The 17,932-nt window shown below is 39.8% G+C and overlaps 1 protein-coding gene across 3 annotated transcripts in view; it reads left to right on the top strand.

The window, feature by feature from the left end:
• Positions 1-16,571, top strand: part of GCLC (glutamate-cysteine ligase catalytic subunit) — a 48,073-nt gene extending 31,502 nt beyond the window's left edge. For all 3 annotated transcript variants that reach the window (XM_078370701.1, XM_078370700.1, XM_078370702.1), the window contains 11 exons: positions 17-150; positions 4,792-4,866; positions 5,333-5,449; positions 6,417-6,555; positions 7,012-7,124; positions 8,120-8,212; positions 8,505-8,609; positions 13,430-13,511; positions 13,593-13,696; positions 13,778-13,898; positions 14,959-16,571. In XM_078370701.1, the coding sequence (XP_078226827.1) occupies positions 17-150; positions 4,792-4,866; positions 5,333-5,449; positions 6,417-6,555; positions 7,012-7,124; positions 8,120-8,212; positions 8,505-8,609; positions 13,430-13,511; positions 13,593-13,696; positions 13,778-13,898; positions 14,959-15,170 (1,295 nt within the window). In that variant the 3' untranslated portion in view covers positions 15,171-16,571. The remainder of the gene's footprint in view (positions 1-16; positions 151-4,791; positions 4,867-5,332; positions 5,450-6,416; positions 6,556-7,011; positions 7,125-8,119; positions 8,213-8,504; positions 8,610-13,429; positions 13,512-13,592; positions 13,697-13,777; positions 13,899-14,958) is intronic.
• Positions 16,572-17,932: the final 1,361 nt, after the last annotated feature.

Genomic DNA, 17,932 nt, shown 5'->3' with positions numbered 1-17,932 from the left:
TATTTTTATAATACAGTATTTAAGGACAAGAATACACCATCTCCATTTATAGAAACATTTCCTGAGGGTGATGAGGCATCAAGGTCTTCTAAGCCAGATCATATTTACATGGATGCCATGGGATTTGGAATGGGCAATTGCTGTCTTCAGGTATTGTTTCAAATATACAGAGAGGCAAAGTGTTCCATCCATTTCTGTTTTTTTACTTCATTATATGTGCATGTTTCCTGTTCTAAAAAATCACATTTTAATCAGGTTGAAATGGTAGCTGGTATTCCTTTCTGAAAAACAATGAAATTATATTAGTAAATTCATTGGAAGCTGTGTATGACTAATAGTTCTACAGACTCTCTGGTTCACCAAAAAGGTATGTACTCTATATATACCTTTATAATTTCAGTTAACTTAAAATGCAATATATTCTGTCATCATTTCTTTATATGCCTAGTTTTTACTGCCATCTAGTGACAGGCTAATGAGGTGGTTTAAAAACTGTTCAGAACTGAAAATGAGCTCCGATGGAAGTATTCCAATGATTTTGTGATCCAAGGGATTTGTGCAAAATTGTCTAGCGGTATAAAAAGAACAAATGTTTAACAGCTTGTATTTCCCTTGCTACTGAGTAAAGTACACAGGAGCCTGTCTGTGTTTACCCATTTAAAAATTTTCCTGGATCTGTTTAAATCATGGTGCCCCTGGCAGTGACTGTGCCCAAGCTCACTTAGGACCGGAGTAGAAGAGCATAGGTGGCCACACACAGGCCTGCCATTGGGTTTTGGCTCTGTCACTACTCAGGTGTTTGGGAAACTCCCTTTACTTCTTTTGGCTCAGGTTTCTCATCAGTTGAAAGAAGGGTTGATATTAAGGCCCCTTCTAGGTCTGACTCTAATATTTATTTTATTGCCTTACCTAACAGAAGTTAAAGAGTATTTATTGTCTAAGGAAATTTTATCCAGTTCCAATTACTTCAGCTATTAAAAACCGTGTCCTTAGGGGCAGAGGGTCCTGCAGAGCCTGGCCCCCTGTAAGGCCCAGCCTGACTACTCTCAATAGACTGGGCCCAGAACCCAGCCTTCCTTCACCTCAAACAGCTGCAGCATGTACATGCACTTCTTGCACATATATCTCTGGTCTGTTTATTTTCAAAACGTATAATCCAAATCGAATGCTGAAATCAGATTTTTCCGTTCTGAATGTGTTTAAATAACATGGCCAAGGATAATTTCTGTTTTCTTGACATATATAGGAAGTATAAAATATGTGACTTCCAAACATAAACCATCACACTTCATGAAAAACGAGACCTTTCGACTTTTAACTGCATATCTGTTCTCCTATCTTAATTACAAGTATTTGTAAAGAGAACCATTAAGTTCTAGAGCTCACCGTACATGGTTTTAAAATTATATAAGTGCTATTAGAGTATTGATTGTCTTTTCTTGGTTTAATATTAAACCAGGGTGTTCTGCCAAGGACTGCATAGTTTCTCTGATACAGTGCCAAAGGGATATTCTTTCCACTGAAACACTGTGTGTATACCAATAAATGTGTACTAATGATAGATGATAAATATTTTTCTTGCTTGTAGATAGGATTTTTTCCATTCAGTGTAAGCTTTGTCATGGGATTCAGTTTTCTTTTTCCCAATGACATGTAGTTTCACTACTCCACTTAAAAAAAATCATTAGCACAGATAAAGTGTGTGGCAAATGAAATGAAATTTTGTAATTCACCACAGAAATCCCTGCTTTGTGTCTCTTCAGTGGAATGCTGAAATGACTTCTTTCCCAAGTACACTGATTTGATCTTTACAAATTATATGACTATATTAAATTAGCACGTGTGCTCTGAAACAGTGTACATCTATTATGTATCATTAGAAAGATGGGGGAAAAGTACTTATTACAGTAAAGCAGAAAAAATATATTTAAAGTAATTTTTTGAGGTTAATGTAAGGCTTACTGTATAAAACAAAAAGCACTTTAACCACATTCAAATTCATGACTGTTTTGGGGCTTCTCAGGAATCACTTAAAAAATGCTAAGTTCACAGCCAGGCATGGTAGCTAATGCCTGTAATCCCAGCATTTTGGGAGGCTAAGGTGGGTGGATCACTTGAGGTCAGGAGTTTTAGACCAGCTTGGCCAACATGGCAAAACCTCATCTCTACTAGAAATACAAGCCAGGTGCGGTGGCTCATGCCTGTAATCCTAGCACTTTGGGAGGCCAAGGTGGGCAGATTGCCTGAGCTCAGGAGTTCGAGACCAGCCTGGGCTACACAGTGAAACCCTGTCTCTACTAAACTACAAAAAAATTAGCTGGGCTTGGCAACATGCACCTATATAGTCCCAGCTACTCAGGAGGCTGAGGCATGAGAAATGCTTCAGCCTGGAAGGCGGGGATTGCAGTGAGCCAAGATCCATTATACTCCAGACAGGGCAACAGAGCAAATCTTTGTCTCAAAAAAAAAAAAAAAAAAGCATTAAGTTCATGACACGATATGATAGCCCCACTTGCCCCTCCCCCCAAAGTCATGTGACTTCAAAACTGGGTTATAGGTTAATTTTAGATTAGATGTTTAAGTTTCTAACATATATCTTCCTTAGTTCCTTCCCCTGTCCCCATCAGTTTCCTGGCAACATTGTGTGTCTTCTTTATATGATGCTTTAAAAGGACACTGGAAGCCAAAACTACTCGTGTAGTCATGGCTTTTTAAGGTGTAAGAACTTTTTTTCCTTCCATTAAAGCCATTATCCACAGCGATGTCCTATTTAATTTGATGATTGCATATCAGCTCTAGAGTAAGGAAGCTAATTACTAAATGTATTTAAAATAACTAAGTCGCTTTACTGTCATGTACTTCTCTGTGATTGGATTTCCCAGAATTCACTATGAATTATGTATTGTGTACTAGGCCATCTAAGAGAAGCCAGTTGCAAAACTGGAAAGAAAACCTGCTTCTCATAGTATTGTTTTAAAAATAAAAATAATGCATGCACACTAAAATACCTAAGAGTAACACAAAAAGACCTAAAAAAAGTATGGGATGCATGTTTAAAATAATTCTCTAGTCAAAATACTTGGGAAAAATTTAGTGTTTTTGTTTTTAAATCTCAATGCCTTGTCAGTTTGGCCTTTGGGGCCACACTTTTTTGGGGGGGCTATCTTTCAGGTAGCACCCCCCCTTTTTTTTTTCAAGATTTTCATTTGTTAAGCACTAACCAGGTGTCAGACACTGTCCTGCACACTTGGGATAGAGAATGGTAAGAAAGATCCCCACCCTTCTGGAGCTTCCACTTTAGCAAATAAGTGCATAGACTTTGCTTACCAGCTCTCATTTCCTCACTGCTTACCACACTCAAACAGATTTCCAAGTTCCTACCTCTTTTGCAGAAACCACCCTTGGTCTGGTTTTCAGTGACCTAACTGCCAGCCCTTCTCAATCTTTGTTTGAACCTTTGAAACTCTTATTCTTTCATGCCTGTGACACAGCTTTCCTCTGTGTTGAATTAATTATTAAACTAGTAATGACTAGTTAATATAGTTAGTCTCCACATTGACGTGAAATGCAATTATAATTGGGCAGGCAAACTCAAGTCTCCTGTAAGATGTTGTCCGCTGTTGAAAGCAAAGTTGAGATTCAGCTAAAACCACTGGAACTAACAGGTTGCTATTTTAACAGTAAAATACTCAGTCAGCTGCCTTTATTTCAAGTCTTAAACACTTAATTCATTTCATGTGCCAACACTAAATTCAAGCTGTCATTATTGAATAACAATAACACAGGAGATTAAAACTCTGCCCAACTTGCAGTTACTACAAATGTGCTAACACAAACACAATTTGTGTTTCTTGCCCCTTCTATCCTCTTGGAAAAAAGCAGGTCTTTTTTTTTTTTTTTTTTTTGGTTTCTGTTGGGTAACAGAATTCATGCTAACCAAATTATATGGTCTTTTTCTTTGCCTGACTCTTTAAGTGTCCTACCTACCTTCCTCCTTATGTAGCTTTCCTGGGTGGTCTCCCCATCTTGAGGACATTATCTGAGCCTATCCCCCAGATATTTCTCCAACTCGGATTTTTCTTCTGGGCATCACCCCTGGAGACCTAGACACTTAGAGGGCCCCTTTTTCTGTCTGTTCTCTTGGTCTCATAAGTCCGTCACATCATGGCACTTCTTTCTCTCTAACCTCTGAAAACCCAGGCCAAAATCTCAGCTGTCCTCTACTCGTAGTCTCCCTTGGTCACCAGGGCTTGCCGCTTTGACTTTCGTATCCCTCTCCCCAGATCCTTCCTTAGGCTTTTCCTTGACAGGTGCAGTATTTTAACTGCTTCCCTGTCTTTCTAGCCTTGCCCACTTCCAAGCTCTTCACCATACTGCCACCAGTGAAGTTTGAAAACACTAGTTAACCTGTCCAAATTCCTTTTGCTATCCCTCACTAACTAAAGGGTGAGTAAGGCAACAAGCCCATAGAAGAGAAAATGCTTTGCTAAAGGTCATCATATGTCTGTGTCTTCCTTTTTTTTTTTTGACTACTTAATCTTATTTCACTTAGAACCTTAGTTATTTATGTTAGGTGTTATAATTAGGCAGTGGAACATAATTAAACACCATTTTCTAGTTAAATTCACCTAAGACATCTTTTAAACAAACGCTTGCATTAAATGTTGCCATTAATGAAGGGCTGTTACATTGCCCCTCTCTCCCCAGCCACCTTCCTTCTCTGACTTCACTGCTTGGGGAGCATGCTAATGATTTTTCCTTGGTGTTAATAACTTTGTCATTCTTGAACAGGTGACATTCCAAGCCTGCAGCATATCTGAGGCCAGATACCTCTATGATCAGTTGGCCACTATCTGTCCAATTGTTGTAAGTAGAAATTACCTCTTATTTTAAATACTAGTTTGTATGAAATAAGATAGCATGTGCGGAATTTACTGACAGGGTGCTATTTAAGTCCAGTTAAGACCTCAGTCAGAGATGAACTAATATAAATGGTATGCAGATTTAGGTATAATGAACTGAGAGTCTACACTGTAGAAGTTTACTCCTGCTAGTACAACATTGATTTGGTAAGTGTCAAGTTTGAGTGTGGCCGTTTTCCCTCTCCCTTACTGTATGTCCTCACGTTAGAGAGAGGATGGTTTTAGTGAATCACACCCAAGGATTTGGGTTCTTCTGGTATATTTCACTAGAAGACAGGCACAGGTACCTGTGGTGGAGCTCTGTATGGGTTGCATAAACTGATTCTTTTTGACCAGAAATATAACTACATGGAGTTTTTTTTGGCATGTGACACTTTGAATTTGCAGAAGCTGACTTTCGTTTGTTTTAGATGGCTTTGAGTGCTGCGTCTCCCTTTTACCGAGGCTATGTGTCAGACATTGATTGTCGCTGGGGAGTGATTTCGGCATCTGTAGATGATAGAACTCGGGAGGAGAGAGGACTGGAGGTGGGAATTATTTTTCCTTAATAGCCCTTTTAAGTCAAGCAGGTAAAACGGAGCTATTGTAACTACTTACAATTTTGATGTCTCTCTGAAATTTTTATCTGAAGTGGGGAAAAAAGCTTTGGTCTGGGTGGGGAGTTAATTTTTATCATATGTTGGTGTCTGTAATTGTTTTGGCTTCATTTAAAATTAGTAGTGCCATTTTCTATATTTTGGAAGTGCTGATGGCTGTTTTTACCTGCCACTGAAGTGCTTTGTATATGGTGCTTTCTGCTTTGGAAAGCATAATTTGTTGTCAGAGATTCTTTTTCCATGTAAAAGTTCAGGTGTTGATTAATAAAGGTGAGATGGCACCTCTTGTTTGCATGTTGAACTGTAAAGTAACCCTTGCTTCTCTCCAACAATGGATGTGCATCTGAACCAACCATGGAAATCTTTAAAAATACACACCCAGGCCCTATCCTAGACTTTCTAAATAAGAAACTCTAGGATAGGACCCGAACATGTGTATTTTTAAAGGAACCCTCATAAGTGGTTTTTATACTCTCAACCAGGGCTATACTGCTACTGCCCTGGTCTTCATGTAATTGCTCATAAATTGTTGAACATGCTTTCTAAGTAGAAATAAACTTTAAAGGATAAATTATTTTGATAGATTTATTTTACTTTATTTATGTATTTACTTTTAACCTTAGCATTTGTTTTCCCTACCTGAGTAAGAATGAAAATCATCTGCTTTAAAAAGAAAAAAGTATATTTAAATCATACCAGAAAATAAGGGTATTTAATTGCCCTCAGATTTTTAAAAATATAATTTTCCTTAGTAATACTTTTTAGGGCTCACTAACTTTTTTTTCTGTATCTTATGTTGAGGTTTTTATGTAATTATCATACATAAAAATATAGATAACTAGCTTGTTTTCAACTCCTTTTATATGGCATATTTATATATCTATTTTTTAATCTTTAGCCATTGAAGAACAATAACTATAGGATCAGTAAATCCCGATATGACTCAATAGACAGCTATTTATCTAAGTGTGGTGAGAAATACAATGACATCGACTTAACGATAGATAAAGAGATCTACGAACAGCTGTTGCAGGAAGGTGGGTTTCCACTCCATCTTTCAGGTTTCATTGTATGCCTTTAGTTCTTCTAAGCTCTTTTACACTTTTCTGCTGACTCCTCGTCTGGTTTCTATTTTTAGTGTGAAGTCCTTAACTTTTCTTATGAGGCTGCTTGTTCCTAAAGTTTCAAGTTCCAAATACTTGTGAGATCTTCCTGACTTTTAGCAAAAGGAACTTACTTTGGAGGTCTTTGGCTAGGTCCACACCAGTGCCCCAGCAGGCATTGTGTAAGTAGTGAATAAAATGCTGACACTCCCCCAGTGTCTGTAAGTATAAAATACTGGGTGAGGTGAGGATACTGATCAAACCAGCTATTTCCTAAGCTTCTAGGCACCCGTTCTTCAAACTTCCTGAGCTATCCTGTCGTCTTTCTGGACTAAGAGGAGGTGGTATCTCCCGCTTTGCAGTGAGTTCCCATATGATCTCTCTTTGCAGGCATTGATCATCTCCTGGCCCAGCATGTTGCTCATCTCTTTATTAGAGACCCACTGACCCTGTTTGAAGAGAAAATACACCTGGATGATGCTAATGAGTCTGACCATTTTGAGGTATCTCCTCGGTTTTATTTTTATTTATTTTTTTGACTTCTGAGAGACTGGAATCCTGTTTTAAATGCATTTCACTTCACAAACCAAGATGGGGAGGCAGTTTTCTGTACCTGTGAAGAATACAAAGAAATTTCTTAAGACTTTCATTTACCCAGTGCAGTAAAGAACTTAGAAAATGAAAAATTGGTTTCAAATACTCTTATGATTCTTACTGGTTATCTCACTGATTCTAATTTTTTTTGTTTGTTCAGTATTTTCCTATTTGCCTAGTGGTGAAAACTCAAACACACACTGCAAAAAATAACCTGATCAGTTAGTTATTTCAGTGCTTCAGACATATCACGTAACTTTTTTTTCCTTGTTGATAGACTTCTCATAGATTTATTTCTGTGTCATATATGTAGACATTGACATACATGTATACCTTTTGTAATACCATCTGTATCCCCCTTTTTCCCTCACCAAACTCACAAAAGGAGATATAAATCCTTCCAGTATTGCCATTGGGTCCCAAGATGTCAGGGCCAAGAAAGAATTCTCTCCCAACATCTTGAGAAACAGCTACCCTTCTTAGGTTCTGGGGTCATTGAAGCAGCAGCATTCCCAAGGGAGGAGGAAGAAAGGAAACAACTGTCATGTGACAGGTTCTCAGATGAAAGTGTCCAGTGTCACCTGAACAGCAGGCTGGCTCCTAGAAGTCTCAGGGATGAAGGTGGGGGCCCCATGGCTCTTCAGATGCTGACCCATAGGTGGGAGGTAGGGAGCAGGAGCTGGGTGGGATTAAGCTTGCAGGGTTAGGGCCTCTATCTTTTGTTAAACGCTTGCTGTTATGTTTTCCTAAATGAGCACACTCCAAGAAAATCTTAAATTGTCTTTGTAAATTGGAGAAATTTGGTATGGACAGTGAGCAGTCTTCTTCCCTAATTAAATACCACATCATAATATTTTTCTGGATGTGTGAAAAGTTGGTTTTCTTCTCTGCTTTTGTATCATAGAATATTCAGTCCACAAATTGGCAGACAATGAGATTTAAGCCCCCTCCTCCAAACTCAGACATTGGATGGAGAGTAGAGTTTCGACCCATGGAGGTAAGACACATGCATCAGCAAGAACTGACTCAAAATACTCTTTCCCCAGCTGTTTATTACCCATCTGATGCTGCTATCGGAAGGCTCTTAAATATAAAATACAAATTAAGTATGTGCAGTCCAAGTTAAGGAGGGTTGATTTCTGAGAATAGATGTGGGCAAAAGGCTTCCAGACACAGATGGGGAATTAGGAGATGGTTTGCAAATGACAGGTTCTGAGGAGGGGCCTGGGTCAGGGAAGAGCACGTTTGTGTAGTTGGTTTATAACTTATCTGGGCTTCTGCTTGTCTAGGTGCAATTAACAGACTTCGAGAACTCTGCCTATGTTGTGTTTGTGGTACTGCTCACCAGAGTGATCCTTTCCTACAAATTGGATTTTCTCATTCCACTGTCAAAGGTAAGGATGCGTTTCTTCATGATGATGGGTACAGATCTGTCTGTAGATATATTTATTTACTTATATATGCTATTTATTTCCAATCTGATTTCACTTAGAATTGTTTACCCTTTGCAATAAAATGTTTCCACCAGCCCTATTCTTTTCTCTTAAACCTAAGCTTAATTTCTAGATGCTTTCCATTCTAGGTGATTGGTGGCTGGAAGTAGTCCCACACATTGATTTCAACCACCGCAAAAATCCCAGGTTGATTATAATGTTAAAATTAGGATGGGGAGGGAAAGCGTAACTGCTGGAATGCTGGGAAAAGTCTCCTAGTAGAACTGAACTTGAGATGTTTCTAAAGAATATGGATGGGATTGGACTGTAAGAAAAATAAATAGAAGTTAATCAGCCCCAAAAAGATAAAAAACGAACTTTCTTGGAGACAGTTGCCAGCAGAACAACTCTAGGTGATGAGGGAGCAGAGCTATGGGCTATGGGGCAGTAGCTGAGGAGGTGAACGCCTTTGGTTTCTGAGCCGGGGTTCTTTTCGCAGAGAGTGGCTGGGAAAAACTGCTAAACAGAGAGGGCCCTGCCACAGGGGTTCCTGACTGAGGGTTTTAGGGCCAGAGAATGGAGAAGTAGGGCAGCCGTATCACAGCAAACGTGGAAGCAGGACTGAAACTGCTTAGCACAGCATCTGCCCCTGGGGTATCTCCCTCCTCCACGAGGGGTTTGCCAGCCTGTGCCCATCCCCACAGCCCCGAAGGAAGCTTGGATGTCAGCCCATCCATGCCTGCTCCTCACACCCAGACCAAAGGTCACCCACAGAATTCTGTGGGCCCACCTTTCCTCATGCCTACCTATTGGGGAGACCAAATCCATCTAAGAGAGATTCCATGTAAGCTACCAGTCTTAAGCCTTTGCTTCTAAGTAAGAATAGATGCCTGGAAGGCAACAGAAAATTGAGAATAATTAACACCTTAAAGAGAAGGGACCAGCTGTTCCTGCAGGGGTATATTCTGTTCAGTGAAATTTAGTTACTTCAAGGAAGTAAACTGGGTCCAGTGCATGCCTATAATCTCCGCTACCTGGGAGACTGAGGGAGGAGGGTTGCTTGAATCCAGGAATTCTAGTGCAGCTTCGGCAACATTGCCACATCCCATCTCTTGAAAAAGAGAAAAGAAACTGGAATAATTACTATTTAAAAAAATTTTTTTTTAATTTTTATTTATTTTTATTTTTTTAATTTTAAACCTGTTTTAGAGACAGGGTCTCACTATGTTGTTCAGCCTGGTCTTGAACTCCTGGGCTTAAATGATCGTTCTTTTGCTGCCTCAGCCTTCCAGGTAGCTGGAATTACAGGCACAAACCACTATGCTCAGCTTTGGAAAGAATTCTTAAAGGAATTCTAATTAGTGGCCTCAGACAAATTCTACAGAAGTTCAGTCACATTTATAAAATAAGCATTATATGTGGTGCTTATTTAATGGTGAGTATATTCACCAGTAGAGCAGATGTTACTGAATATCCAAGGCAGTGATTTAGAAAACCAAATTAAAATTAATCCCAGCAGGATGGTGAAGAAATGGATATTATGGAAAACCTGAAGCATGGAAAGCTCTGGAAAATTCCATGTTTGTGTAATAATTTAGAAGGGGAGAATAGTTTATATAGGAGAGATATAAAATACAGTAATCAAAGAAATAATAGAATTTTTCCTTAATAAGTCTCTGTTAAGGATGAGACAAATATTTAAAGAACTCAAGCGTAGGCATTTATGAATCTCAAAGGGAAAATTAACTGACTGGACAGGAGAAAAAATTAAGAGACCTGCCAAGGGGGAAAAAAATCAACTGATATTACTTCTCATTTGGAACATTAAATGCTAGATGGAAAGCAGTTTTCAGGATCTCAAGAGGTACAGAATTAACCCCAGAACGATCATTCTGTGTACCCAGCCAAATTATTCTTTAAATTTCAGATGATTCTAACAAAACTGCATGGATCAAGTTAGGGCTGGAAGTTAGGGCTAGAAGGCTTGTCTAGTGTCTCACTTCGTTTGGGCTGCGGTAACAAAAATACCATACACTGGGTGGCTTAGAAACAACAGGAATGTATTGCTCACAGTTCTGGAGGTGGGAAGTCCCTATCAAGTCACCGGCAGTTTCGGTGTCTGGCGAGAGCTTGCCCTCTGGTTCGTACGTGGTAGAACGGGCTCTTCAGGGGTCTCTGTTGTGAGAGCACTAATCCCATTTATGAGGATAGAGCCTTCCTGATGTAATCGCCTCCCACAGGCCCTGCCTTCTAATACTGTTACAACAGGCTTTAGGTTTCATTGTGAATTTGAGGGAACACAGAGATTCAGACCATCGTACCTAGTAAGGGGATAAGGCAGGAGATGAGTGGTAGATACTCATTAGCGCTTGACAGAGTTATAATTTCAAAACTACCTCTTTAAGGAAAACCGTGAATAGTATAGAAACAGGATTTATTACTTCTAAACTTGCTGGCTAAAAGTGTGGTAAAATGAACAGTGAATACATTTCAGTGCCACAGAATTGGGCGTGGGGTCAGGGGAATGAAGAAACAATAGCTCACCGGACATAAAATGGTGAAAATAAAATGAAAAAAATTTGAATAGACTAAACTCTATCCTATTGAACAGCTAAAACAGATAATATAAAATAGCAACAACACAGTGTAAGTTTGATAAGATACACCTAGAACAAGGACAGATGCCGACAGGAGCTGCCTGGTGACCTTTTGGAAGGATAGCAGGAATGGCAAAGCAGTATCAGCAAAACGTGAGGTAGAAAGTAATAAATGGGATAAAGCAGATTTATATATTCTTCCAAGATGAGGTGAAAACTGTGGTCCTTTTTGTACCATAAAATGTAACATGAAAATTTAGTGTGATGGGTAATAATACGTGGCTTCGATGTGTTAACCAAAGGCATAAATCCCTGGCACTGTTTACTAGGCTTTTAACTTGGGCAAGTTACTTATTCTCAGTGCCTCAGTTTCCCACCTGTATCCCAGAGGGGGATAAGTAGGCCATTGTAAGCCCATGTGGGATTAATGGAGGTAAACCACTTAGGAAGTACCTTGCATGTTACTCAGTAACTGACAGGCCATTAAAGGATGGGAAAGGCCATGGGGGAATTAAATGGCTTATTAAATGTTAACAAGCTTGGTGGTATAGCCTGTATTACGTGTCTCATACCACATCTTTTTTCAAATGCCCTGAGTAAGATTTACAAGTATTAAAGAAAATCTTCACTTCTCAAAAGCAGACACAATACAGCATACGTTCCCACTAAAATTCAACTAAAGAGATGTTATGGAGAAATTTAACATTGGAAATTTAAAACGTCTTTCCTAGTAGGTTTTAGATTAACCAAAACTAGAATTACAGATTGTGTAGGAAAGTGAAAGGCAGTGGGATGCTAGCAGAGCTAGTTTCTAAGGAAAAAATATAGCTTTAAATGTCTTAACAAAAAGTTGAGAATCTAAAGAACAAAGTAAAATATACTTTGAGAGGAAGTCATAAAAGCAGACATTAAAACCAGTGGTCATTAGGAACTTTTTTCAAGACTAAGGGAAAAAGAAACAGGTGTTAGAAATGAAAGCGGATGTTCACAGCCATGGTGGAATTTTAGACTTGATTTGAGTATGCTCCTAGAGTATCTAGATTCTTCAGACGGTCCTGTGTGTCTCTTAAAAAATGAAACCACAACAATAGCATTTCCCGCTTACTGAATAGGGGAGGCTTGGTAATCAAGAGGACTTGTATACTGTCTGTCCCATGCCAGCCTGACCTTCTAACTGGTCCCACATAAGATTGCATTATAGAAAATAAGAGATTACTACTAAAAAGTTGTAATTCTGCTTTGAGGGTCTTAAAAAGTCATTGGAGATACAGAGAATTCATAAATAAAACAGTTTTCGGTCTCATGAGTGAGTCGACATGGCCAGAGCCACCAGGTGGGCAAAAAGTTGTGATCTGCCCCTGGAGGGCTGTAACCTTATTCCAGATATGACAGCCTATGAATGGTCTTTGCCTTTCCTCACTAAAGTGGGGAGGCAAAACCCCAATGGCGAGGCAGCAGGGGAAGAGCACTGAACTTAGAAGAACTGGGTTCTAGGCCTGGTGTGATGCCTCACGCCTGTAATCCCAGCACTTTGGGAGGCCAAGGCAGGTGGATCACTTGAGGTCAGGAGTTTGAGACCAGCCTGGCCAACATGGTGAAACCCCATCTCTACTAAAACTACAAAAAAATTAGCCTGCATGGTGGCGTGTGCCTGTAATCCCAGCTACTTGGGAGGCTGAGGCACGAAGAATCACTTGAACCTGGGAGGCGGGGGTTGCAGTGAGCCAAGATTGTACAACACACTCCAGCCTGGGCGACAGAGCAAGACTCCATCTCAAAAAAAAATAATAATAAAAATAACTGGGTTTAGTCCTGCCTTCTTTATCCTGGGACTCCTGGTGAGACACTGCTATGTAACGGGAACCAGCCACCTGCCCTCCCAGTACTGTTTATTTATTGCAAGGCTCAGTCACAAAGGTGCTTTGAAATGCAGACATTTCACATGAATACAAGTTTTAGATTTGTTAAGTTTCTCTTAAAATTCCTTGATGGGTTAAAAAAATCACATGCCAATCCATGATTGAGTGACACAGGCCACATGTAAATAAAAAGACCTGTTCCTCCAACTGGGAAACATTTGAGCATAAAGTAGAATCCTTTAGAGAGTGAGTCCTCATCGCACAAGTGAGGAAGGTGCTGCAGCTTCTGTGTTTGACTTGATCATGATTCTTTTTCCTCCCTTAGGTTGATGAGAACATGAAGGTAGCACAGAAACGAGACGCTGTCTTGCAGGGAATGTTTTATTTCAGGAAAGACATTTGCAAAGGTATTACCTTATCTTAGATTTCTGAGGTCACCTTATGCTGCAACAAGCTGCCAAAGCTCCCCTTTTCCCCTTCTCCGGCAGGTGGCAACGCAGTGGTAGATGGTTGTGGCAAGGCCCAGAACAGCATGGAGCTCGCTGCAGAGGAGTACACCCTCATGAGCATAGACACCATCATCAATGGGAAGGTAGGAGAGTGGCCCTGTACAGCATGCCTCACTGTGCACATCCCCCGGCAGAGAGTTCATGACCTGTCCTGCTTCTTGTAGGAAGGTGTGTTTCCTGGACTGATCCCAATTCTGAACTGCTACCTTGAAAACATGGAAGTAGATGTGGACACCAGATGTAGTATTCTGAACTACCTGAAGCTAATTAAGAAGAGAGCATCTGGTATGATAGTCTTTTATATTTTTTAATCTCATAATGTAGACAGGACGGTACTATCTTAGAATGTTCAGTTTCTCAATGTAGTCTTAAAAGAATGCCGTATTCAATTCGTGCACTTTGTTTCACATTTTCGCATCTCTGCAGTTGTATTCACCTTATACTCTTTGACACTCATAACTTAGATTAGCAGTGCTTTTTTTCTTATCAGCTCATAAAATTGGGGTGCATCTTGAAATCACTGGCATCTTAGATGATGAAATGGCCTGTGGATTGCCTACTTGTCATTTACATCCAGCTGTATTGATTTTACATCATCATGGGCTCTTTCATGGGGCTAAGGAACTCTGTAAGTTAAATAAGCTGAACAGTTCTTCAGCCTGCCTTCGTACATACCATGGGGCTCCTGAGAATCCCCTTTCTTTGGTAGGTTTGAGGAGGTTACACTGAGTGCCTAACACAGTACTTGGCACAAGGGAGCCATCAGCAGTTAACAGAGTGACAATAATAATGGTAATGGCATCTGTATTTAACTTGAGGCTTCTGTAAACTTTCTGAAGTCACAAAGGATAGCCGTAGAACCGCACCTCACCCCTCAAATGCTGTACTGCCAATTTCCCTCTTCATTCACTCTACTTACTGTTCTTTATTCTCTCCACCTCTTTGATCAAAGATCGCTCGAGGGACCCTACAGTCCTCTGAGGCAGTCTCATGACACCGGCATTTGTAGTCCTAACCCTCTGGCCAAATGGGAGGACACATGCTCTTGTACATGTGCTGGCTCCTGTCCCTTAAGAGCTGGCAGTGTCGGCATATGGGTGGCATCTAACAGGTACCATAGAAACTGGATGTATGTGTTCTCATTGCCTGCCTGCAACCTAAAATTCTTGCCCAGGAGGAGTTCTTCAAGTGCTATGAAAGATGTTCCCATGCCCTGCCATGTGGCTACACCGAAAGGACATACTGATTTCTCTTCAGTTGTGTTTATGCTGACCACTAAATCAACTTACTTAAAAAAAAAAAAAACTTCTGTTATATGGTTCTAATTTTTTTTTCACTCCCACAGGAGAACTAATGACAGTTGCTAAATGGATGAGGGAGTTTATCGGAAACCATCCCGACTACAAGCAAGACAGTGTCATAACTGATGAAATGAACTATAGCCTTATTTTGAAGTGTAACCAAATTGCAAATGAATTATGTGAATGCCCAGAGTTACTTGGATCAGCATTTAGGAAAGTAAAATACAGTGGAAGTAAAACTGACTCATCCAACTAGACGTTCTACAGAAAGAAAAATGCATCACTGTTTTACCGACGAACTGGCTGCAGTACCGTGCCTCTCAGCCTCTGTGTATGGTATGAAGACCAAATGATAGAACTGTACTGTTTTCTGGGCCAGTGAGCCAGAAATTGCTTAAAGTTTGCTTTGGTAGGTAAATCTAGAGTTTATACAGTGTATATGTACATAGTAAAGTATTTTTGATTAACAATGTATTTTAATAACATATCTAAACATTGTGAACCGGCTTGTACATTTTTAAATTCTTACTCTGGAGCAAATACTAAGCAATTTTGTAAATGTAATGTACTGGTAATTGTACAATACTTGCATTCCAGAGTTTAAAATGTTTACTGTAAATTTTTGTTCTTTTAAAGACTACCGGGGACCTGATTTGCCATAATTTCTCTCTTTACTTTAAAAACACTTTCCATAATTTCCTGTCAGTTCCTTTGTTGTGTACATTAAACACTTGAATCCACTGAAGTGCTTCCAGGGTAATCGTGGGTTTCTAGCACCTTATCTACATGTGTCTTTTGCAATTGGAATAGCTAACCCCTTGGTCAGCTTGCCCCAAGCTTTCCCCTCTGAATAAATAGCCATTGAACTCTGATGGCTGTTATCAAAGGAACTTTTCTTTTGTTTAAATTTGCTGGTTTAGGCATTATGCTTAAACACAACTCTAAGGAGAAAGGAGATTATCACCCAGAATTCACAATTTAGTGATTATTGGGGACAATTTTTTTTAAATAACAAAGTTGGCAGGGGGTCGGTTGTTTTTCTTCCTGTACATACAAAGAATTCTGTCAAAAATGGTATTATGCTTCTCTTGTGGCCTATTACTCTGACTGCTGCTGTATACAGTTTTGTTACTTTTTAGTTTTTAGCAAGCATATTGATAGACTTTCTTTTAAAAGCCATTCACCCCAGATTTTACCTGGGGAATATTCTACATACTGCTTACTTTCTCTATAAAACTCATAAATCATGAAAGGCACTGAGTTTTCTGAATCGGAACCGTAAATGTTTAATTGTAAATAAGTTTTAGATAATTGTTACAGCTTTGCGTTGAACTTCTGTTGGTTTTTTTTTCAATTAAAGTCCTAACTGCTTCTGAAATAACTATGTATTGTAGATTATGCAGACCTTTACAAGCATAAATATTTGAACTGTAATATGCTACCTTTAAGAGACTGCAATAAAGCTGCTTAAGCTAACCCTGTTTATGTTGAAACACTAGGGTTTGTTCTATATTTTATACATGCATTTTGGATGATTAAAGAATGGCTGGTTTTTGTTTGCAATTTGCTTTTGTAAATCAGGTTGTAAAAAGGCAGATAAATTAAAATGTCTGTGGTATGAGGAAATAAAAGAATGGAATTAGCATTCATTCAGAAACCTATTGTATGTGTGTGAGTTCCACAATTAAACAAATAGTAGAAGCGTTTGGTTTTTGTAATTAACCCAGATACCATGAAATTATTTTTCATCATTGCGACCTCAGCTGTTTCTAGAAAGAAGCTTAGTGATGAAGACAGACAGATGCCTTATCTCCCCTGGTAGCTCTCAACCCCTGTGGGGAGAAAGAACTTGGGGACATGGTGAGTGAATGTTGAGTGACTTGGGTGCTGTGTGCACACTGCAGTCCAAGCAGTAGATACTTTGTAAGTCAGCAAGGCCTGCCGAGAGCTGTGTTTGACTCTTGTCTTTGGATCATTGTTCACCCCCACACGCAGAGTTCATCTGAGCAACCCACTTTTCTCAGAGCTCTAGTTTCTTTATCTGAATGTTCCTAGGGCAGTGCTTACCAAACTGTAGTCTACATACAAATCTCTTGGGGGTGTTATTCTGGCTTGATGTTGGGCCCACATTTCTAACAAGCTCCCAGGCGATGCTGATACTGTGGAGTTGCCGGCCCCATGAATAATAAGGACTTAGACCACTTTCTTTACCTAAGTTATGGACAAATCAATATGAAGTCTCAACACTTGCTTTTAAGTTTATGTGATATGTCTAGATTTTCTCTTATTAAAAACCAGATAGCGGTCTTTCTCCAGGACAGAGAAGGTAAGCCTCACAACTGTGAGCTTTACCATCTGAACACAGCTGAGAATTTGGGATTTTAGGAACAGAACTAGTAATCTTAAAACAAGCAAAAAGTGATTTCTCCTTGGTAGAAACACCTGTGGCCAAGCCCAGCTCTTCAGGTCCTAACTTGAGATACAGCTGATGGTTATTTAACCTGCTGCTAACAGAAAGACTAGTTTTCTGCCCACCTAGTCCCATACGTGAATAAGAGGTTTGCTCCCGGTCTCAGGATGCCTCTGCTGCTTGGCTCATCTCTGAGGCTGTCTGGGAGCCTTCCAGTTCAGAAATGGAGGGAAAATCCATTGCCTTGGATGCCTCCTTCTAAACTACCATCCAAAACAAAAAAATTAGCCAGGAGACATGGACATCCAGAATGTGGTGTCGGTTAGGCCATATTCTAAGGAGTTGATGGAAGGTTTCTTGGGGACCTGAAGTCTTAAGAAGAGAAAACATGGAAGTAAGTGTCCTTCAAGCCATTGTAGTGCTTGACATGGGGGAAAGAGGCCGGGGGAAGGGGGCCTGTGGTGCCAGGGCCTTTCAGAGCTTGGCTAGATGAGAGGGTCCTTTTCAGAACTGTAAATAGGCTGCTCAGTTGTGTGGTTTTCAGAGGTCCTGCCAATAGCTTTTTATTTAGGTTAAGCCTCCCCAGCTTTCCCTGGAGATAAGCCACT

The sequence above is a fragment of the Callithrix jacchus genome, chromosome 4 (genome assembly GCF_049354715.1).
Source record: "Callithrix jacchus isolate 240 chromosome 4, calJac240_pri, whole genome shotgun sequence".
Classification (NCBI taxonomy): domain Eukaryota; kingdom Metazoa; phylum Chordata; class Mammalia; order Primates; family Cebidae; genus Callithrix; species Callithrix jacchus.
Note: the sequence above shows the minus strand (reverse complement) of the source record. Positions and strands in the feature narration are given on the sequence as shown.